Source organism: Pristiophorus japonicus, chromosome 11, assembly GCF_044704955.1.
Source record: "Pristiophorus japonicus isolate sPriJap1 chromosome 11, sPriJap1.hap1, whole genome shotgun sequence".
Taxonomy (NCBI): Eukaryota; Metazoa; Chordata; class Chondrichthyes; family Pristiophoridae; genus Pristiophorus; species Pristiophorus japonicus.
The window spans coordinates 125,996,801-126,020,163 of record NC_091987.1 but is presented as its reverse complement, the minus strand read 5'-3'; the positions used below and the strand labels follow the sequence as shown (position 1 = coordinate 126,020,163).

Here is a 23,363-nt window from a genome sequence, read left to right as displayed (position 1 = left end):
TAATTGTAATGAAGTTGCATTCTTTCCCGAAGCAATCTATCACAGTATTAGAAAATCACATTTCATTTGGGAAATAATCATTTTGAGCTTGTTAGGCAATACATAATTCCCATTAGGATGACTTATCCTTCCGGTTACCAGAAACTTAAGTTCCAGTGGGATCAGCACGAGCTAATGAACATGTTGGACCTGAAATCGTGGCCCCCCCATGGGCAGGTATGAAGTGTGCACCTGCCCGACGGAACCCGCAAGTTCCCAGTTTAGGTATGCGAAGTGGATGCGCCAAAACCTGGAACTTGCGATCTGTCAAGAATTCTCTTGACAGATCCACTGCATCTGAAGGAAAAGGGTCTCCGCGGGCAGAGAGTTGGGCTATTTGCCCAACTCCTGCCCAGCGAATGGTCTTCAAATTCTTACGCTGGCAAAAGCAGGCATAAGGCTTGCTTTTACCAGCATAAGAGTTTTAGAAAATAGAAAAATAAAATGTTATCACTCATTTATATATTAAAATCCCTGTTCATGAAGGCAAGTTTATTTATAGCCCTGTTAAAACATTTTTTTAAATTTCCCCAAAAAATTTTGTATAAAATGTTTAATTAAATTGCATTTTAATTCATTTTAAATATGTAATGTGTTTTAAATAATTTCTTTAATGTGTTTGTGTGTTTTTGGGGGTATACCCATTCATACTTATGGCAGCTCTGTAGAAACGGAACTCACCAAAAGTATGAATGGGAATACCCCCATATTGATAGGTTGGGCCGGCCCATGTGATCCCAGCGACGTGAATGAACCGCGTAATTCCCTGCAATATGTGGGCTCCCACGCAGAACTACGCATAGAGGCCCAGGACCAAAAGTCTCCAAAACTCCGGGACCACCAGGTACTTTTGCAGAAATTTTTGCGGTCGGAGGCATCCGCCCACAGGAAGCCTCTGGCTGCAATTTCTGGACCGATAACTGTATCGTGGCAATTCATGAACAATTTCTGCTCACCCATCTAGATATCAAGGGAATTTCAGAGAGTTAACTAGCAAACAATGGCTATTGAACGCACATTTTATAGTTCAACATCGGAGAACAGTTTACCAGACAGATATTTAATTCAGGATGTTTCTTTCTGCTGCAGTAATGGCCTATCAATTATTCTCTCAGTATCTGGTTGCCGGCTCTCGCTAGTTTGACACAATAAACATCAATCTCTGAGCAACTGTATTCTGGAAATTCCATTCCAAAAGAATTGGCCAAAGACTTGGTCAACAATTTTTTGACCCCTCTGGTTTTTTTTTTAATAAAAAGTATAGTCTCGCTGTACAGACAAATCTGGGACTGGCTCGAGCCCCCCAAGGTTACTGGGACGCCTTCACCACTGCAGTCCTGTTTGAACAAAATGGTTCCAGGCAAGTCAACTCCGCAGCAGGACTTCAGTCACAGCCTCTAATTGATTCAGTGGTGCTCAAGTTCATATTGTTAACTTGCTTCACAAGAGAGCACTTGTGAATTACATTCAGCAGCAACAATGGGGTGGTAAAGTTCTGTTACAAATTCTTGTTCAGCATCTGGTTCCCCAAGACATTTAACTCCAGCAGGTAACTGGAAATAAATGTCTATTGCTTTGGAGAATTGCAGTCTTCAACATTCTAGCTTAAAGTCTCACCACATTGTAAACAATGTGACACCAGGATGCTCCACATACTTTGCTGCCTCTCCTGTAGATTTCACAAGTTATCAGTAAAGAGGAAATGTTCAATGCATGTTTTCCAGTTACAATCTGATCAATGTGGGGACTCCTAAAGAGATCTCCAAAACCGAGAGAATTTTCCATCTAGACTCAAACCATCAGCCTTTGACAGCTATAAAAAAGTTAATCTTCCAAATCATTACAATTGCTGGCTTTTGAACTGAAGAAATATTTTTTAATTCTGCAGATAAATACAAATTCTTGAAATTCAACATCAGATGAAAAATACCTGAAAGGAAGGTGTCTCACCTTGGTCAGGATCCCAATTTGGAATCCAGCAAACTCCTTCATATTTAAATCCAGAAGTCTGTAAGGAAGCTCCCCCGTGATCCCCATCAGGATCTGCCTCAAGTCTTTACGATGAGCCAATGAGAGGCTGCTGCTTCTGTTTTTCACTTTAATGGCAGACTCTTGAACTGGCTTCTTACCCACAGAACTTATGATTCGGTCAGATTCTAGTTTAGCCTGAGAATTGGAAGAGGGATGCTTTTCAATAAGGACACACATTTTAAAATTCAAGATAAATGCCTGCACAACAAAGTATTTCAAAAATAACTTTCTCAAAACCTAAATATATTTGTGAAAATTTATTGAATTACAAGGACAATATATAATGACTATCAGCAGCTAACTACAACATCTCCATGGAAATAAAATTAAATAATTTTGCTCCTTCAGTAAACATATGACTGACACAAACATGCATGTAGATATACAACACACAGAAGCTTCCTATTCCTAAAAAAGGTAAAGAAAGAACTTGAATTCACATACAACTTTGACAACCTCTGGATATTCTAAAGAGCAGTCACTGTTGTGCTGCAGTTAAGCTACAGCATTTATCTGATGGACCAAATCAGGTTGAAAATCTTAGAAGGTACTCCCCTGCTCTGTCAATAAATAACTCGGTTCGGTTCATATGCAACAGCGCCACTTTTTAAAAGAGGGTAGGTGGCTCTGGATCAGCCTCCAGGCGAGTTCGCAGCACAGAGTCACATCAAAGTCCATAAAAGGATATAGAGAAATTGGAGAGGGTGCAAATAAGACTGAGAAGGACGATACCAGAAATATGAGGTTATGCCTATCAGGAAAGGACTGGGTCTCTTTTCTCTTAAAAAGAGAAAGTTGAAGAAACTAAGAAGAAAAAAAAACTCAAGTATTTATATAGCGTCTTTAACATAGTACAACGTCCCAAGGCACTTCACATGAACGTTACCAAACAAAATTTGACACCAAGCCACAACCAGATATTAGGGTAGTGTAGGTTTTAAAGAGCGACTCGAAGGAGAAAGAGAGGAGAGGTAGAGACGGAGAGGTTTTGGGAGGGAATTCCAGAGTTTAGGGCCTAGTCAGCTGAAGGCATGTTTGCCAATGGTGGAGCGATTAAAATCATGGGATGCTCAAAAGACCAGAATTGGAGTAGCGCAGATATCTTGGAGGGCTGTAGGGCTGGAGGAGATTAGTGATTCGAGAGAGGAGGGTGCCATGGAGGGATTCGAAAACAAGGATGAGAATTTTAAAAATAAGGCATTGCTTAACCAGGAGCCAATGTACGTCAGCGAGCACGGGTGTGATGGGTGAACTGGACTTGGTGCAAGTTAGGACATGGGCAGCAGTTTTGGATGACCTCAAATTTACGCGGAGTAGAACATGGGAAGCCAGCCAGGAGAGTGTTGCAATCGTCAAGTCCAATGGTAAAAAAGGCCTGGATGAGGGTTTCATCAGCAGCTGAGCTGAGGCAGGGCAGAGTCAGGCGATGTTACTGAGTTGCAAATAGGCTGTCTTAGTGATGGCATGAATGTGTGGTGGAAGCTTATCTCTGGGTCAAATATATGTCACAAAGGGGGAGACTTTCGCCTTCATTTTCAGCAGTTTTCCCAGCGGTACAGCTGTTTTTGTAAGAGAAACCACCAGGCAAAAGTTTCCCCCTTACTTTTTAAATGGAACCGCCCACATCTCAAACGACCACCGGGGAGCAAACCGCTGACGTGCACCTGTGTGCATCGTCAAGAAAAGCGCCAGGACGGAAGTTTGGCCTCAACGGAGGCCTGTTCAGATCGCCGAGGAAACCGCCCACAGGAAGCAGCCTAAAACAGGGCAGTAGGCGAGTACGCTGCAAAGAAAGGCAAGTTAAAGGTTGTTTTTTAAATTGTAAAACATCGATTACCTTTAAAACTATCTTGGGAATGTTTTTCAACTTTTATTTTTTTTGTGAAAAATATTTTTTAAGTTTTCCCCCATCCCGAGGTCCAACCGCAGCCTTGGACTAAATTTAAAAAAAACTTACCGTCCATTCAGGCAAGAACCGCCCGTTCGCTAGTTTTAGCTGCAACCGCCCAGAAACCGCCGAGAATCTTGGTGCAATTATTTTCTCGCTGGGCGGCATTACTTACCTCATTAATGGAAATTTATGCACCGTTAATTGCTGAAGCTTAGCGGTCTTTTCTGAGCAGCAATTGGGCGGTGAGGACTCTGGGAAAAGTCTAGCCCAAGAGTTGCAAACAGTCTGATTCAACCTCAGAGTTGCCAGGGAGAATGTGATGGAGTCAGTGGCTGGGTAACGGAGTTTGTGGCAAGGACCGAAGACAATGGCTTCGGTCTTCCCAATGTTGCCGTAAATTTCTTCTTATTCAGTACTGGATGGCCGACAAGCAGTGTGGCAACTCAGACAGTGGAGGGGTCGAGTGAGGTGGTGATGAGGTAGAGCTGAGTGTCGTCAGCGTACATGTGGAAACTGACGCTATGTTGTCAGATGATATCACCGAGGGGCAGCATGCAGATAAGAAATAGGAGGGGGCCAAGGATAGTTCCTTGGGGGACACCAGAGGTAAAAGTATGGGAGCGGGAAGAGAAGCTGTTGCAGGTGATTATCTGGCTACAACTGGATAGATAAGAATGGAGCCAGGCGAGTGCAATCCCACCCAGCTGAACGATGGTGGAGAGGCACTGGGGGAGGACGGTGGTCAACCATGTCAAAGGCTGCTGACAGGTCGATAAGGACGTGGAGGGATAGTTTACCTTTGTTATATGGATGTCATTTGTGACTTTGATAAGAGCAGTTTCATTACTGTGGCAGGGGCAGGAACATGATGTGACGGATTCAATTATGGAGTTTCGGGAAACATGGACATGGATTTGGGAGGCAACAACATGTTCAAGGACTTAAGAGGAAAGGGGGATTAGAGATGGGGCAATAGTTTGCAAGGACAGTAAGGTGAAGGATTCATTTTTGAAGAGATGGGTGAGGACAGGAGATTTGAAGGTGAGGGGGACAGTACCCGAGGAGAAAACCATTAACAGTAACAGCTAACATGGGAGCCAGGAGTTGTTGTAGGGTCTTTAAAACTATGAAAGGTTTTGATAAAGTAGACAGTGATTTCCACTTGTGGGGAAAAGCAAAACTTGAGGCCATCAATACAGGATAGTGACCAAGAAATCAAATAGGAAATCCAGTAGAAACTTCTTTACCCAGAGAGTGGTGAGATTGTGGAACTGAGAGTGGTTGGGGTGAATAGGATAAATACATTTAAGGGGAATCTAAATAAGCACAATGGAGAAGGGAATACAGGGAATTAGTTAATGAGGAAGGATGAGAGGAGACTCAAGTGGATCATAAACACTGGGATGGGCTGGTTGGGCTAAATGGCCTGTATCTATGCTGTATACTCTATGTAATTCTATGAAGCAAATCGGGATTCACATGGCTCATCTCTCTAACTTGGTCATGGGAGTAGCCCAAGGGAAGAGTCCAGACATGATATAATGGCCTTAATTGAAGCAGAGTTAGAGGCAAGGAAATAATTAGACCAGGGCACAGACAGAACTCAGTCCTAATTTTGAAGTGATGCATTCTTTACTTTACTTTTAAAAATAAAATACTTTGTCCGAGCCTATCATGGAAACTGCCATGATAAATTTGTGTCGCACTATAATTATAACCTCCTGCCAATAACCGTGCTGCAGGCAGCCATCTGGGGAGGGGCAGGGCGGGGTAAAGAAAGAGCACTAAGTGTTGGTACATCCATTGAGGTTGCCAACTCAAAGCGAAGTGACCATCTTTCTTTTGCCTTCATCTTTTGTCAACTTTGCCCTGAAAACTGGATGGACAGCTCAACTATTCTTTACAGATATGGTTTGAGATTGCTTGCTGATAGGCCGAGTGCTGCCCTACTGATTGAAGGAGAACAGACTCTGGGAAGGCTGCTGGGAAGAAATAAGTTACATAAATTACAAAAACAGTTGGGAGACTCTCATCTTACCTGTTGACTAAGTTTTTTGAGGTAAGAAATCACGCTATAGCTAAGACCATAATCCACACCTTCCGAAATCAGGTTAGGAGCTCCCATCATCCTCAGCGCCTTTTTCAAAGGCTGTTGGGAAAATTCAACACAAGATTTTTACTGCATCATTAAAGTATAAAAAGTGGTCAATTAACTTTCAGGGCATCATCAAAAAACACAATCTACAGTGAATTTTCACTTGCCACAAGTTACTCAAAACCTCTGCACTGCACCAACAGTTGTCCAAATAACCAAATGTGAGTTTGAACAGCCACATTTAAATTGGTAAGGGCACTGAAATTAAGATTTATACCAGAAAAAAAAACTGTTTTAAACACACCCAGTAGTCCAAATGTTGGGAACATCCATAAACTGCTGTGTGTCTGTACATGTTGGATAACCATTTAATGTCACACATCAACATGCTTTTTTGATTGTCAGTTTTGAGCAAAATTGAAGTTTGTGGTCTCCCTTCCATCACCGATCGCCTACTGCAGAGATAAGAACAGGGAGCCCAATACTTCCCTTACACTACTCTGGGAAACCACATGACAATCCACAGAAGCCACATCATTACCCTTCTCCTGCACCAAACTGTGTAGAGCACTGCAAACCCAGAGGGAGCCTTTGCTTTTTGGATCCAACTTGCAACTTGGCCCTGGATCCCATGGGCTATTACTTTCGTGATCAGTCTGCCATGTGGGACCTTATCAAAAGCTTCGCGAAAATCCATATATACTACATTATACGCACTGCAAAGACTAGTGGAGCTAGTAATTCAGCACAAAAGACACCGATCAGTGAACAATTAAGCGAGCCCCGACACAGGCGAGAGGCGAACTCAACAATCTGTCATCAGTGGGAGCAGAAAACTCCCCTGATACACCAGGGTTAAATAATGAGCAGAGTAGAGCTGGGGAAATACAAGTGTATAACTTGCAACTACATACAGATCAGTCACATCAATTCGGAAAGCAAAGGCCAAACCAACATCTGACCCTCACCCAAATCAATCAGGAATTTGTACACTTCAACACCTCAGAGTCCCAGGCCAGTCCACAACAAAAAAAAGAGACACCTGCAGTTCCACATGGATCAAGGAGGCCTTAACTTTCCAAATTTCAGGCACCCCTGGGAAACCCAAAAGCAGGGAATACTAGACTGGAGGTAGACCTGCCTTCACAACCCTTGGCTGGCATCTCAGACAATCCCACAACCCAGATTGCCCTTTGTTGACTCTCAGAAGAGGCAGCTAGGGGCACCCAAACACCCAATAACAAAGGCAGACACTAACCATTTGGAAAGATCTCTGCAATTCCTGGAAACCTGACAGGGTCGATTTGGTGCAATGGGATCAGCCAGATGAATTTTCTACAGGCAGGTTCTGAACATCAGGGAAAACCCAAAGATGTTTTATAAATACATTAAGAACAAGAGGATAGCTAAAGAAAGAGTGGGGCCTATTAGAGACCATAAAGGAAATCTGTGCGTGAAAGCAGAAGACTTAGGTATGATTCTTAATTAATACTTTGCATCTGTTATCACAAAAGAGAGGAGCGATGCAGACTTTGCAATGAGGGAGGAGGAGTATGAAATATTAGACGAGATAAATAGTGAGAGGAAGTATGCAGGGGCTTAGCAGCTTTGCAAGTGGATAAATCCCCAGGTCTGGATGAAATGTATTCCAGGCTGTTAAGAGAAGCAAAAGAGGAAATAGCAGAGGTTCTGACCATCATTTTCCAATCCTCTCTGCCAACAGGTGTGGTGCCACAGAGGATTGGAGGACTGATAATGTTGTACCTTTGTTTAAAAAGGGAGAAAGAGATAGACCAAGCAATTACAGGCCAGTCAGCCTAATCTCGGTGGTGGGAAAATTATTGGGAAAAATCCTGAGATAAATCTTCATTTAGAAAGACAGATTAATCAAGGACGTTCAGCATGGATTTGTTAAGGGAAGGTCATGTCTGAGTAACTTGATTCAATTTTGAGAGGAGGTAACCAGGAGGGTCGATGAGGGCAGTGCGTATAATGTAATGTATATGGATTTTAGCAAAGCTTTTGATAAGGTCCCACATGGCAAACCGGTAACGAAAGTAATAGCTTATGGGATCCAGGGCAAAGTGGCAAGTTGGAACCTATTGGCTTAGAGGCAGGAAGCAAAGGATAATGGTTGATGGGTGTTTTTGTGACTGGAAGGCTGTATCCAGTGGGGTTCCGCAGGGCTGTGCTAGGTCCCTCGCTTTTAGTGGTTATATCTCAATTACTTGGACTTAAATGTTGGGGTATGATTAAGAAGTTTGCAGATGACACTAAAATAGACTGTGGTTGATAATGAAGAAGAAAGCTGCGGACTGCTGGAAGATATCAATGTACTGGTCAGGTGGGCAGAACAGTGGGAAATGGAATTCAATCCGGATAAGTACAAGGGAATGCACCTGGGGAGATCTAACAAGGCATGGGAATACACATTAAATGGTACGACACTGAAAAGTGTAGAGGAACAAAGGGACCTTGGAGTGCAGGTTCACAGATCCCTGAAGGTAGCAGGCCAGGTAGATAAGGTGGTTAAGGCGACATATGGAATACTGGTTTTGTTAAGCTTTTAAAAACCAGCAAAGAATGACTAAAAAACGATTAAGAAAGGGAAGATAGACTATGAAAGTAAACTAGCACAAAATATAAAAACAGATAGCAAGGGTTTCTATAGGTGTATAAAAAGGAAAACAGAGTGGCTAAAGTAAATGTTGGTCCCTTAGAGGACGAGACCAGGGAATTAGTAATGGAGAACATGGAGATGGCAGGAACTCTGAACAAATATTTTGGATCAGTCTTTACGGTAGAGGACTTTAACAATATTCCAACAGTAGATAGATAGTCAAGGGGATATAGGGAGGGGGGGGTGGTGGAACTTAACACAATCACAATCACTAAGGAGGTGGTACTCAGTAAGATAATGGGACTAAAGGCAGATAAATCCCCTGGACCTGATGGCTTGCATCCTAGTGTCTTAAGAGAAGTAGCGGCAGGGATTGTGGATGCATTGGTTGTAACTTACCAAAATTCCCTGGATTCTGGGGAGGTCCCAGCAGATTGGAAAACTGCAAATGTAACGCCCCTATTTAAAAAAGGAAGCAGACAAAAAGCAGAAAACTATAGACCAGTTAGCCTAACATCTGTGGTTGGGAAAATGTTGGAGTCCATTATTAAAGAAGCAGTAGGACATTTGGAAAAGCAAAATTCAGTCATGCAGAGTCAGCATGGATTTATGAAGGGGAAGTCATGTTTAACAAATTTGCTGGAGTTCTTTGAGGATGTAACGAACAGGGTGGGATAAAGGGGAACAAGTGGTGTCGGGGTGTAGGGGTGTATTTGGACTTCCAGACAAGGTGTCACATAAAAGGTTACTGCACAAGATAAAAGGTTCACGGGGTTGGGGGTAATATATTAGCCTGGATAGAGGATTGGCTAACTAACAGAAAACAGAGAGTAGGGATAAATGGCTCATTCTCCGGCTGGCAATCAGTAACTAGTGGGGTGCCGCAGGGATCAGTGCTGGGACCCCAACTATTTACAATCTGATCGACTTGGAAGAAGGGACTGAGTGTAACGTAGCCAAGTTTGCTGACGATACAAAGATGGGAAGAAAAGTAGTGTGTGAGGAGGACACAAAAAATCTGCAAAAGGACATGCACAGACCAAGTGAGTGGGCAAAAATTTGGCAGATGGAGTATAATGTTGAAAAGTGAGAGATTATGCACTTTGGCAGAAAAAAAAATCAAAGAGCAAGTTATTATTTAAATGGAGAAAGATTGCAAAGTGCTGCAGTACAGTGGGACCTGGGGGTAATTGTGCATGAAACACAAAAGGATAGTATGCAGATACAGCAAGTGATCAGGAAGGCCAATGGTATCGTGGCCTTTATTGCAAAGGGGATGGAGTATAAAAGTAGGGAAGTCTTGCTACAGCTATACAGGGTATTGGTGAGGCCACACCTGGAATACTGTGTGCAGTTTTGGTTTACGAAAGAATATACTTGCTTTGGAGGCAAGTAAGAGAAGGTTCACTTGGTTGATTCCGGAGATGAGGGGGTTGACTAATGAGGAAATGTTGAGTAGGTTGGGCCTCTACTCATTGGAATTCAGAAGAATGAGAGGTAATCTTATTGAAACGTATAAGATTATGAGGGGGCTTGACAAGGTGGATGCAGAGAGGATGTTTCCACTGATGGGGGTGACTAGAACTAGAGGCATGATCTTAGAATAAGGGGCCGCCCATTTAAAACTAAGATGAGGAGAAATTTCTTCTCTGAGGGTTGTGGATCTGTGGAATTTGCTGCCTCAGAGAGCTGTGGAAGCTGAGACATTGAATAAATTTAAGACAGAAATAGACAGTTTCTTAAACAACAAGGGGATAAGGGGTTATGGGGAGTGGGCAGTGAAGTGGAGCAGAGTCCATGATCAGATCAGCCATGATTTTATTGAATGGCGGAGCAGGCTCGAGGGGCCGTATGGCCTACTCCTACTTCTTATGTTCTTATTAGTTGAGGCAAGGAATACAAGAGCAAGGAGGTTTTGCTTGAACTGCATAAAACACTGGTGAGGCCGCAGCTGGAGTACTGTGTGCCGTTCTGATCACCACATTGCACTGGAAAGGGTGCAGAGGAGATTTACAAGAATATCGCCTGATCTGAAGAATTTTGGCAAGGAGGAAAGATTGGAGATGCTGGGTCTGTTTTCTTTGGAACAGAGGAGGCTAAGGGGAGACAGAGGAGGCTAAGGGGAGACCAAATTGAGGTGTATAAAATTGAGGGGCCTGGATAGAGTGGATGGGAAGGACCGGTTTCCCTTGGCAGAGGGGTCAACAACCAGGGGGCATAGATTTAAAGTAATTGGAGGAAGGTTTAGAGGTGGTATGAGGGGAAATTTCTCCACCCAGAGGATAGTGAGGGTCTGGAACTCACTGCCTGAAATTGTGGTAGAGGCCAAAATCCTCACCACATTTGGATGTGCACTGAAAGTGCCGTATCACAAGGGCTACGGACCAAGAGCCGGAAAGTGGGATTAGGCTGGATAGCTCTTGGTCGGCCGGCGCAGAAATGGCCACCTCCTGTGCTGTAAATTTCTATGATTCTATGGTGTGGCAATGGCATCATCAGACTAGGTCAACTTCTCAACAGAAGGCAGATTATGCCCTCCCAATAAGCACCATCTGATCCAACATTTTCAAACTCCAAATTAACGATCTCCCAAGACCCAAACATGGTCAAAAGCACCAAAGTCAAGTATGTGCGCTCCCCCGACATGCTCTGTTGGACATATCACCCACCATCCTTCGTACCACATTTGCTGTCAGGTCAAGACACACAAAAAGCCTAAATGTGAGGCTGTGAGACCTCGACCGCTGGATAGCAGAGAAGAAAGAAAGGTATGGAAACACACTCACAACTACCATCTACAGCAAAATATGCAACAGAGCTTACCGCACCCAATGTTGGAGGGGCTGCAGCCACATGGGTACAGTACTGCACAGAATCCCTTATCCAACCTTTTTCACGACCAATCCGGCAAGTCGCACTGTGCTGGCTTCCTAATCCTTGCCATTCCTGGAAGCCCACAATGACTGAGACCACCCCCAAAATAGTTACCAAAGCCACAAACGAAATAACCCCCTACTGCTGCTCTACAAAAGACAATGCCTGAGCCTACAAAACCCAAGTCCACATTTCTTAAATCTTGGATGCCACTCCTCTAATCCAGAGGCTATTACCAAGTCATCCTGGACCCCAAAGAGCACCCAGTGGTCTCCAGTATGTGCACAACATACCAATTATACTAATGTGCAAACACACTAAAGTACCATTTGACAAATGGCACAGAAACTTGATAAAAATATAAAAGTGTAGTAAAAAAAATTCAGACCCCAATACATTGAAACTCCCAAAACCAAGTACTCTTTAAAAAAAAAAAATTTGACTGACTGGGTTCCCCTCTTCCTGAGCTACCTTGGCAGCCCCACCACACTGTCATACTTAATCTGTTGTACTTGATGCCGCTGCCACCTCGACCTGGTCCAGTTGCTGTTTCTTTTCCCATTGTTTGCATGATTGAGAGTTTCCTGGGCCCAGAGGATTGGTGGATTTGGAACACTGTAGGATCAGCCTCGCCCAAACCCATCAGGGTTCAATCCTCCAGGTTTGCAAAGTTCAAGATGCTGCAACCAACAGGAGAAAACATTTGTGCACAAATAGAAAAAGTGTGCACACCTTGGATACCCTCCCTGTACAGAACAATGCCAGAGTGCCCGATTATAAAAAAATCAGAAATCACCGACTCAAAGCAGCGGTGTGCTCAAATCATTTACTTCAGCGATTCTCCAACATTCTCAGTCCTGGCCCCACTTATTTCAAATCTTTTCCAGCATGTGCCATGCAAGAAATGCTCAGATTCTCACACCTTTCTAGCAAGTCTGCATTAAAAACTACATTCTCTCTTCCTACACATGTTTTTGTCTCACTCCCTTCATGATAAACACGAGCAAACTTCAGCTGTTCCTGCATTGACCACAGTAGCAGATTGACTCTAAGTTGCTCACTCCTTTGTCGCAATTTGTGGCTAACCCAAAAGCAATGGCCTCCAAATGATTGTAGACAAACTGCGCAGAAAGTGAATGCTTGGATGGCAATGTTGCAACTTGCAGCAATGGGCAGGGCTCATCACCATACTCAGTTCCACAGATAGTCAGTCCACTTTAAACAAGGGCTGGAAAAGGCAACACTTAAGTTGTGGGTCATTTTGTGGCACGACAGACATCACTGGTTTGAAATGAAATATTTCTGATGCATGTTAAATATTTGTGAATCTACAGTACAAAGAACCATTCTGGCTGGAACAATGCCCAAGTGCAGAGTCCTGTGATGACCTGGTTTTGAGTTTCACACTCTGGTTTCCTTTTTTTTTGGCTAAAGGAGGAATAAAAAGTTTCAATTATCCATGGTGTGGCAGATCATCTTTTCTTTCACTGTTCAAGAACTTCATATTAATTGGTGAAGAGAGGTCAAATGCATCACTGGCTATTAGTGGCTAGAAAATCTACATGGTAGTTCCAGAAAAGCAGTGCGAATGCAGGAAACTAACTTTAGCAGAGAGGGAAAGCAAGTGGGACAAGTCGCCAGCTAAAGGAAATGGAACTATTCAAAAGTAAGACTGCGGATGCTGGAAATCTGAAAAAGCAGCAGAAAATGCAGTTCTGATGAAAGATCATCAACCTGAAACATTAATTCTGTTTCTTTCTCCACAGATTTTATTTCAACTGTTCACATCTGGCTCCAGAGAAGATTGAAAGGACAACCATCAATCCTGTATACACATAAATTTCTCAACATGCCCAAGGTCATGAGAGTTCACTGAACTGGTACACGAATACAAGCAAAACCTTGTGGACTAAATTTTGGAACCAAAAAATTGAAGTTGCAGGATCAAAAGCATCGTCATAAAAGATCCTTTGACTCACATGAAAAATAGTAGCGAGAGGAAGGTAAATATGAAAAACACCTAAAACTGAAAGCAGAATTCTGGAGATCTGAAATCAAGACAGAAAATGCAAGAAACACTCAGCAGGTCAGGCAGCAACTGTGGAAAGGAGAAGGTAAAGTTAACGTTCCAGGTTGATGGCCCTTCGTCAAAACCAAAGGATCTTGCAAATGTTATTTTTTGATGTTATTTAGAAAGAAAAAACATACGTCTATGTTCGAGGCTAATGCTCACTAGTGTTAGCCATGGCTCAGTGGTAGCACTCTCGTCTCAGTCAGAAGGTTGTGGGCTCAAGTCCCACTCCAGGAGACTTGAGCACTAAATCTAGCTGACAGTTCAACAACAACTTGTATTTATATAGCACTTTTAACGTAGTGAAACATCCCAAGGCGCTTCATTGGAGTGTTACGAGGTTAAAAAATTGACACCGAGCTGTATATGTACATGTGACCAAAAGCTTGGTCAAAGAGGTAGGTTTTAAGGATCGTCTTGAAGGAGGAAAGAGGGGTAGAGAGGTGGAAAGGTTTAGGCAGGGAGCCGAAGCAATAGAAGGCACGGCCACCAACGGTTGAATGATTATAATCAGGGATGCTCAAGAGGGCAGAATTAGAGGAACGCAGACATCCGGGGGGGTTGTGGAGCTAGAGGAGATTACAGAGATCAGGAGGGACGAGGCCATGGAGGGATTTGAAAAGGACAAGAATTTTGAAATCAAGGTGTTGCTTAACTGGAAGCCAATGTAGGTCAGCGAGCACGGGGGTGATGGGTGGGTGGGTCTTGATGCGAGTCGAGTTCACTGCAATACTGAGTGAATGCTGCACTGTTGGAGGTGCCATTAAACCAATCAGCCCTCTCAGGTGGATGTAAAAGATCCCCTGGTACTATTTTGAGGAAGAGCAGGGGAGTTCTTTCAGTGTCCTGGTCAATATTTATCCCTCAACCAACGTCACTAATTAGATTATCTGGTCATTATTGTTGCGTACAGAGAAAGAGTCAGACTGAACACTGAGCTCAAAGTAAAGTGTGACCTTAGTCTTTTATTGCAGGTCTCCAGAGTGCCTCTCCAACCTGTGAAGCCTCCTAAAATACTTGTGCTCCCAAGGAATTAAGGGATCCCTTGGGACTCCAGGGGATGAGCCCTCTGGTGGCTGTACAGAGTGGATACAAGTCCACATATATAACAACACTCTTCCCCCAAAGTCAATAGTGTAACTATTTACAATGTGAATCGATCTGGTGCCCTTCTTGCCCTGGTTGATCATCTTGGTGTGAAAGCTGGTGTTGTTGAATCATTTGTTGGGCCCTCGCTGGGCTGCTGTGCAGCTGGCTTTGCTGGGCTGCCTGGTGTGTTGGGCTGCTGTGGATGATGGGTTCTGCTTCGTGGTCAACAGTGGTGTCGGTTGCCACTGGTGTGTATGTTCGGGGATCAAAAAAGGTAGGGTCCAAGGTGGGTTGCTCAGGATAGTCCATGAATCTGAGTTTGATTTGGTCCAAGTGTTTCCGGTGAATGAGTCCATTTGAAAGTTTGACCCGAAACACCCTGCTCCCCTCCTTGGACACGACAGTGCCGGGAAACCACTTGGGACCTTGTCCATAATTTAATACAAATACAGGATCACTGATTTCAATCTCATGTGACACATTTGCGCCATCATGGTAGGCACTTTGTTGAAGCTGTCTGCTCTCTACCTGTTCATGTAGATCAGGGGGAACTAACGAGAGCCTTGTCTTAAGTTCCCTTTTCATGAATTCAGCAGGTGGGATCCCAGTGAGTGAGTGAGTGGGGTCTCGTGCGGTAGCTCAGCAGGACTCGGGATAGGCGAGCCTGCAATTACCCTCTTCAAGCCTTGCTTGATGGTTTGCACTGCTCTCTCTGCCTGACCATGTTTGATCCCGTTACGGGTCATGAACTCTTTCAACTCAGCACTGGTAAAACATGGCCAGTTGTCGCTCACCGGGACATAGGGTAAGCAGTGTGTGACAAGCATGGTCCGCAGGCTTTCAGTGGTGGCAACGGATGTGCTAGCCGACATTATCTCACATTCAATCCACTTGGAGTACCCGTCTACAACCACAAGGAACATTTTACCCAAGAACTGGCCTGCATGGTCGACGTGTAGCCTAGACCACGGTTTGGAGGGCCAAGACCATAAACTTAGCGGCGCCTCCCTGGGTGCATTGCTTAACTGCAAGCATGTATTACATCTGTGAACGCAGGACTCTAAGTCCGCATCAATACCGGGCCACCACACGTGGGATCTGGCTATCGCTTTCATCATTACGATGCCTGGGTGGGTACTGTGGAGGTCATTGATGAAGGTGTCTCTGCCCTTCTTGGGGACCACTACTCGATTGCCCCACAGAAGGCAGTCTGCCTGTATAGACATTTCATTTTTGCGCCGCTGGAACGGCGTTATCTTTTCCTGCATTTCCACTGGGACACTGGACTAGTTCCCGTGAAGCACACAGCTTTTGACTAGAGATAATAAGGGGTCCTGACTTGTCCAGGTATTGATCTGCCGGGCAGCGATGGGTGATTTGCTCACTCTCAAATGCTTCCATAACCATGGCTAGATCTGCGGGCTGTGCCATTTCCACCCCCGTGGTGGGCAATGGCAGCCTACTGAGAGCAACGGCGGAGTTTTCTGTGCCTGGCCTGTGGCGGATGGCGTAGTTGTAGGCGGACGTGAGCGCCCATCTCTGGATGCGGGTCGATGCATTGGTATTTATCCCTTTACTCTCGGAAAACAGCAATATAAGTGACTTATGGTCAGTTTCCAATTCGAATTTTAGCCCAAACAGGTACTGATGCATTTTCTTTTCCCCATAAACACACGCTAACGCTTCTTTCTCAATCATGCTGTAGGTGTTCTCAGCTTTAGACAGACTCCTGGATGCATAAGCAACCGATTGCAGTTTGTCAAAATCATTAGCTTGTTGCAATAAACAACCAACGCCATATGACGACGCATCACATGCTAGTACCAAACACTTACATGGATCATACAACACAAGCAATTTGTTTGAGCATAACAATCTTCTCACTTTTTCAAAGGCATTTTCTTGGCTTTTGCCCCAAACCCATTTGCCCCCTTTTCATACCAAGACATGTAGTGGTTCTATCAGGGTGCTGAGACCCGGTAAGACGTTACCAAAGTAGTTCAAGAGTCCCAGAAACAACCGCAGCTCCGTCACATTCTGTGGCCTCGGTGTGTTCTCGATTCCCTCCATTTTCACGTTGGTGGGCCTGATGCCGACCGCCGCAATCCTCCTTCCCAAGAACTCCACTTCAGGCGCCAGGAAAAGGCACTTCGAGCGTTTTAACCTGAGCCCTACGTGGTTGAGTCGATTAAGCACCTCCTCCAGGTTCTGCAGGTGCTCGACTGTGTTCCGACCTGTGACCAAGATGTCATCCTGGAAGACCACAGTGTGCTGGACCGACTTCAGTAAACTTTCCATGATTCTCTGGAATATCGCCGCCGCTGATCGGATTCCGAATGGACATCTGTTATAAACAAAGAGACCTTTGTGCGTGTTGATGCAGGTGAGGGCCTTCGATGATTCCTCCAGTTCCTGCGTCATGTAGGCTGAAGTCAGATCCAGCTTCGTGAACGTCTTCCCACCCGCCAGTGTTGCAAAGAGGTCATCAGCGAAGGAAATTTGTTTAAGACCTTGGCACACAGTGTCGTCAGCGGGCGATCGCACTGGGATGTCTTCCCAGTTCCACCGTATCTTTCCCAGCCAGCAAATGCCGAGCAGCGTGGGACCAGCGCCCGGTATCACCCAGAGTGGTAGCGTGTGCACCGCTCCATCGTAGGAGACCTTTACAGTAGTACTGCCAATTACAGGAATCAGTTCTTTCGTGTCAGTTCTTAGTTTTGTGCGAACTGGAGTTAAGACTGGCCTTGAGGCCTTGTTGCACCACAACCTTTTGAAAGTCTTTTTGCCCATGATGGACTGGCTCACGCCTGTGTCCAACTCCATTGACAGCAGGAGTCAATTTAGTTCAACTTTCAGCATGACATGGCTTGATCAGTGGTGCAGAAGGGAGGGATTCAAATTCCTGGGGCATTGGAACCGGTTCTGAGGGAGGTGGGACCAGTACAAACCGGACGGTCTACACCTGGGCAGGACCGGAACCAATGTCCTAGGGGGAGTGTTTGCTTGTGCTGTTGGGGAGGAGTTAAACTAATGTGGCAGGGGGATGGGAACCTATGCAGGGAGACAGAGAGAAATAAAATGGAGTCAGAAGCAAAAGATAGAAAGGAGAATAGTAAAAGTGGAGGGCAGAGAAACCCAAGGCAAAAAACAAAAAGGCCACATTACAGCAAAATTCTAAAGGGGCAAAGTGTGTTAAAAAGATAAGCCTGAAGGCTCTGTGCTTCAATGTGAGGTGTATTCAGAATAAGGTGGACAAATTAACTGCACAGATAGCAGTTAACGCATATGATGTAATTGGCATCACAAAGACATGGCTCCAGGTTGACCAAGGCTGGGAACTCAACATCCAGGTGTATTCAACATTTAGGAAGGATAAACAGAAAGGAAAAGGAGGCGGGGTGGCGTTGCTGGTTAAAGAAGAAATTAATGCAATAGTAAGGAGGGACATTAGCCTGGATGGTGTGGAATCAGTATGGGTGGAGCTGCGGAATTCCAAAGGGCAGAAAAGGCCAGTGGGATTTGTGTACAGACCACCAAACAGTAGTAGTGAGGTTGGGGACAGCATCAAACAAGAAATAAGGGATGTGTGCAATAAAGGTACAGCAGTTATCATGGGCGACTTTAATCTACATATTGATTGGGCTAACCAAACTGGTAGCAATGCAGTGGAGGAGGGTTTCCTGGAGTGTATTAGGGATGGTTTTCTAGACCAATATGTCGAGGAACCAACTAGAGAGCTGGCCATCCAAGACTGGGTGATGTGTAATGAGAAGGAACTAATTAGCAATCTTGTTGTGCGAGGCCCCTTGGGGAAGAGTGACCATAACATGGTAGAATTCTTTATTAAGATCGAGAGTGACACAGTTAATTTGGAAACTAGGGTCTTGAACTTAAGGAAAGGTAACTTCGACGGTATGAGGCATGAATTGGCTAGAATAGACTGGCAAAGGATACTTAATGGGTTGACGGTGGATAAGCAATGGCAAACATTTAAAGATCACATGGATGAACTTCAGCAATTTACTCCCTGTCTGGAGTAAAAATAAAACGGGGAAGGTGGCTCAACCATGGCTAACAAGGGAAATTAAGGATAGTGTTAAAGCCAAGCAAGAGACATATAATTTGGCTAGAAAAAGTAACAAACTTGAGGACTGGGAGAAATTTAGAATTCAACAGAGGAAGACTAAGAGTTTAATTAAGAGCGGGAAAATAGAGTACGAGAGGAAGCTTGCAGGGAACATAAAAACTGACTGCAAAAGCTTCTATAAATATGTGAAGAGAAAAAGATTAATGAAGACAAACGTAGGTCCCTTGCAGTCGGATTCAGGTGAATTTATAATGGGGAACAAAGAAATGGCAGACCAATTGAACAAATACTACGCATCTGTCTTCATAAAGTACCTTCCGAATGTACTAGGGGACAGTCAGTCTAGTGAGAAGGAGGAACTGAAGGATATCCTTATTAGGCGGGAAATTGTGTTTGGGAAGATGATCGGATTGAAGGCCGATAAATCCCCGGGGCCTGATAGTCTGCATCCGAGAGTACTTAAGGAAGTGGCCCTAGAAATAGTGGATGCATTGGTGAGCATTTTCCAACAGTCTATCGACTCTGGATCAGTTCCTATGGACTGGAAGGTAGCTAATATACACCACTTTTTAAAAAAGGAGGGAGAGAAAACGGATAATTATAGACCGGTTAGCCTGACATCAGTAGTGGAGAAAATGTTGGAATCAATCATTAAGGGTGAAATAGCAGCGCATTTGAAAAGCAGTGACAGGATTGGACCAAGTTAGCATGGAATTATGAAAGAGAAATCATGCTTGACGAATCTTCTGGAATTTTTTTTTGAGGATGTAACTAGCAGAGTGAACAAGGGAGAATCAGTGGATGTGGTGGATTTGGACTTTTAAAAGGCTTTTGACAAGGTCCCGCACAAGAGATTGGTGTGCAAAATCAAAGCGCATGGTATTGGGGGTAATGTACTGACGTGGATAGAGAACTGGTTGGCAGACAGGAAGCAGAGAGTTGGGATAAACGGGTCCTTTTCAGAATGGCAGGCAGTGACTAGTGGAGTGCCGCAGGGCTCAGTGCTGGGACCTCAGCTCTTTACAATATACATTAACGATTTAGATGAAGGAATTGAGTGTAATATTTGCAAGTTTGCGGATGTGACTAAACTGGGTGGCGGTGTGAGTTGTGAGGACGACGTTAAGAGGTTGCAGGGTGACTTGGACAGGTTAGGTGAGTGGGCAAATGCATGGTAGATGCAGCATAATGTGGATAAATGTGAGGTTATCCATTTTGGGGGCAAAAATACGAAGGCATATTATCTGGATGGCGGCAGTTTAGGAAAAGGGGAGGTGCAACGAGACCTGGGTGTCATGATTCATCAGTCACTGAAAGTGGGCATACAGGTACAGCAAGCGGTGAAGAAGGCAAATGGTATGTTGGCCTTCATAGCTAGGGGATTTGAGTATAGGAGCAGGGAGGTCTTACTGCAGTTATACAGGGCCTTGGTGAGGCCTCACCTGGAATATTGTGTTCAGTTTTGGTCTCCTAATCTAAGGAAGGACGTTCTTGCTATTGAGGGAGTGCAGCGAAGGTTCACCAGACTGATTCCAGGGATGGCTGGGCTGTCATATGAGGAGAGACTGGATCAACTGGGCCTTTATTCACTGGAGTTTAGAAGGATGAGAGGGAATCTCATGGAAACGTATAAGATTCTGACGGGACTGGACAGGTTAGATGCAGGAAGAATGTTCCCGATGTTGGAGAAGTCCAGAACCAGGGGACATAGTCTTAGGATAAGGGGTAGGCCATTTAGGACTGAGATGAGGAGAAACTTCTTCACTCAAGTTGTTAACCTATGGAATTCCCTGCCGCAGAGAGTTGTTTATGCCAGTTCATTGGATATATTCAAGAGGGAGTTAGATATGGCCCTTACAGCTAAGGGGATCAAAGGGTATGGAGCAAAAGCAGGAAATGGGTACTGAGGGAATGATCAGCCATGATCTTATTGAATGGCGGTGCAGGCTCGAAAGGTCGAATGGCCTACTCCTGCACCTATGTTTCTATTATCGGGGGACAATTCGTGGTGAATGTGTGCACCCAATGTACCTCTGCCTCCTCGGTCTGAGGCTCTGGTTCGTCGTGATCCTCCATGGATCTGTCCTCCTCTGCAACATAGTGGTTTGCAGATTTAACAGGCTTTGCAGCTTGCCTGCATACTCGTTGGAGGTGTCCCATTGTTCCACAACCCTTGCAAACATACTCTTTCAATCAGCATGAATGGAAACGATTATGACCCCCGCAGCGCCAACAAGGTGTTAATGGCCAAGCATTCATCATCCTTGATGGTGGACTCACTCAGTCATCTGTGGACGTGCAGCTGCAGGTATGTGTGACCTGCCCTGTAAGTTACGATTTGAAAACATCACTTTGTTCACAGTACTTCTAGCAGCACCTGTGTGCTGAGAGATTTACTTCGTATTGTCACTGGTGGCAATGAACGCCTGGGCTATCGCTATGGCCTTACTCAAGGTTGGGGTCTATACGGTGAAAAGTTTTCAAAGTATGGTTTCGTGGCCAATGCCAAGTACGAAAAAGTCTCTGAGCATGTGCTCCAAATTCACAATGTTCTGCAAGGCATCTTAGCTCGGCAACATAACTCGTCATTTCTTGGCCTTCAGATCTTTTGTAGGTGTAGAACCGGTACCTCACCATCAGAATGTTTTCCTTTGGGTTCAAATGCACTCGGACCAGTGTGCACAAATCGTCGTACGATGTCTCCGTGGATTTCTCTGGAGTAAGTAGATTCTTCATGAGGCCATACGTTGGTGCCCCACAGACGGTGAGGAGGATTGCCCTTTGTTTGGCAGCGCTCTCTTCCCCATCTAGCTCGTTGGCCACGAAGTATTGGTCGAGTCGCTACACAAAAGTTTCCCAATCATATCCCTCCGAGAATTTCTCCCGGATATCCACTGTTCTCTGCATCATTGGGTTCGCTATCTGTATCGCGTCGCCAGTTTTTGTGTATGGAGAAAGAGTCAGACTGCACTCAGAGTTGTTAACCTGTGGAATTCCCTACCGCAGAGAGTTGCTGATGCCAGTTCATTGGATATATTCAAGAGGGAGTTAGATATGGCCCTCATGGCTAAAGGGATCAAGGGGTATGGAGAGAAAGCAGAAAAGGGGTACGGAGGTGAATGACCAGCCATGATCTTCTTGAATGGTGGTGCAGGCTCGAAGGGCCGAATGGCCTGGTCCTGCACCTATTTTCTATGTGACCGTAGTCTTTTATTGCAGGTCTCCAGAGTGCCTTTCCAACCTGTGAAGCCTCCTTAAATACCTGTGCTCCGAAGGAATTATGGGATCCATTGGGACTTGGGATGAGCCCTCTGGTGGCTGTAAAGAGTGAATATGAGACCACATATATAACAATTATCAAATTGCTGTTTGTGGGAGCTTGCTGTGTTCAAATTGGCTGCCGCATTTCCTACATTACAACAGTGACTACACTTCAAAAGCACTTCATTGGCTGTAAAGTGCTTTACGACATCGAGATTCTGAAAGACGCTATATAAATTTAAGTCTTTCTTTTGCTTTATGAGGCCCAATTTTGGCTATGACTTGCTCCAATTTTTTTTTTGGAGTAAGTTGATTTTTCTGGCATAAGTCAAAAAAAACATTCTCCCCAATAAACTTGCTCCAGAGTAACTTAGTTAGGTACAATTTTTTTAGTTCAGTTTTTTTTCCACCAAAGGGGACGTTCCCAGACACTTACGCCAGTTTTGGCCATTTATGCCATTTTAGCCAGCTAACACTTGCACCAAATCGACTTAGGTCAGCATATGTGGCCAGCTCTGAAAAACGTTGCGGGCAGTTAAGAAATCGGCGCAGGTAAGTAAGTAAGGAAGGATCTACAAACATTACAAATAAAACTTCAAATAACTTAATAAAAATAAAAAAAACTGAGGTGAGCAATTGATTAACAATTAAATATTTGAAGTAAATCCTACTTTAGGCCAGGTAAGGCAGTGGGCCGGGCCTGTACGGGAAGCCATTTGGCATGGGATAGTGGCGGCCAGCAAAGACGCATTGGGAGGCTCCAGGGATGGTGAGGAAAGGCTGGGCTGCCCGAGAGCAGAGGAGGCATGGGGAGGCTCCAGACGCGGCATCTGGGGGGGGGGGGGGGGGGGGGGGGGGCAAGAAGAGAGTTCGGAAAAGCTGGGCTTGGCGGCATCGGGGAGTGGAAAAAAAGAGGAGAGATTTTATTAAGGCTCACACCTATTACAAGCAGGAGCACTGGTTGTCCATTTCTAGGGCTGCTCAAAAATCGAATCGGGTGGGGTTCTGGCAGCAAGCAGCCAGTATTTTTAAACTTAAACGGGGCTACACAGCGATGCACTTCAAAAATGGCCGAGCGTCAAGTTTCGGCGCTACTGCGCATGCACAATCATCGGGGCCAACACCACTGCGCATGCGTGACGCTGCCGGCATTCGTTTCTGCGCAGGCCTGTAGCTTCGCCCCCCACTGATATATCTGCGCTGCGCCAGGGCACTGGAAGCTCTGCAGAGTGGCCAGGATGGGGCTCATTGCATTCATATACATTCAAGACCAGAAAAACAAGTTTGCATTACATTTGTGGTTCA

At 44.8% G+C, this 23,363-nt stretch overlaps 1 protein-coding gene across 1 annotated transcript in view; it reads right to left on the bottom strand.

Moving 5' to 3' along the window:
• LOC139276267 (integrator complex subunit 6-like) overlaps nucleotides 1-23,363 on the bottom strand; it is a 144,154-nt gene that overhangs the window by 31,366 nt on the left and 89,425 nt on the right. The window contains exons 11-12 of the mRNA XM_070894004.1: nucleotides 6,000-6,110; nucleotides 1,990-2,205 (exon numbers count right to left, since the gene is read on the bottom strand). Coding sequence (XP_070750105.1) covers nucleotides 1,990-2,205; nucleotides 6,000-6,110 — 327 coding nt within the window. The remainder of the gene's footprint in view (nucleotides 1-1,989; nucleotides 2,206-5,999; nucleotides 6,111-23,363) is intronic.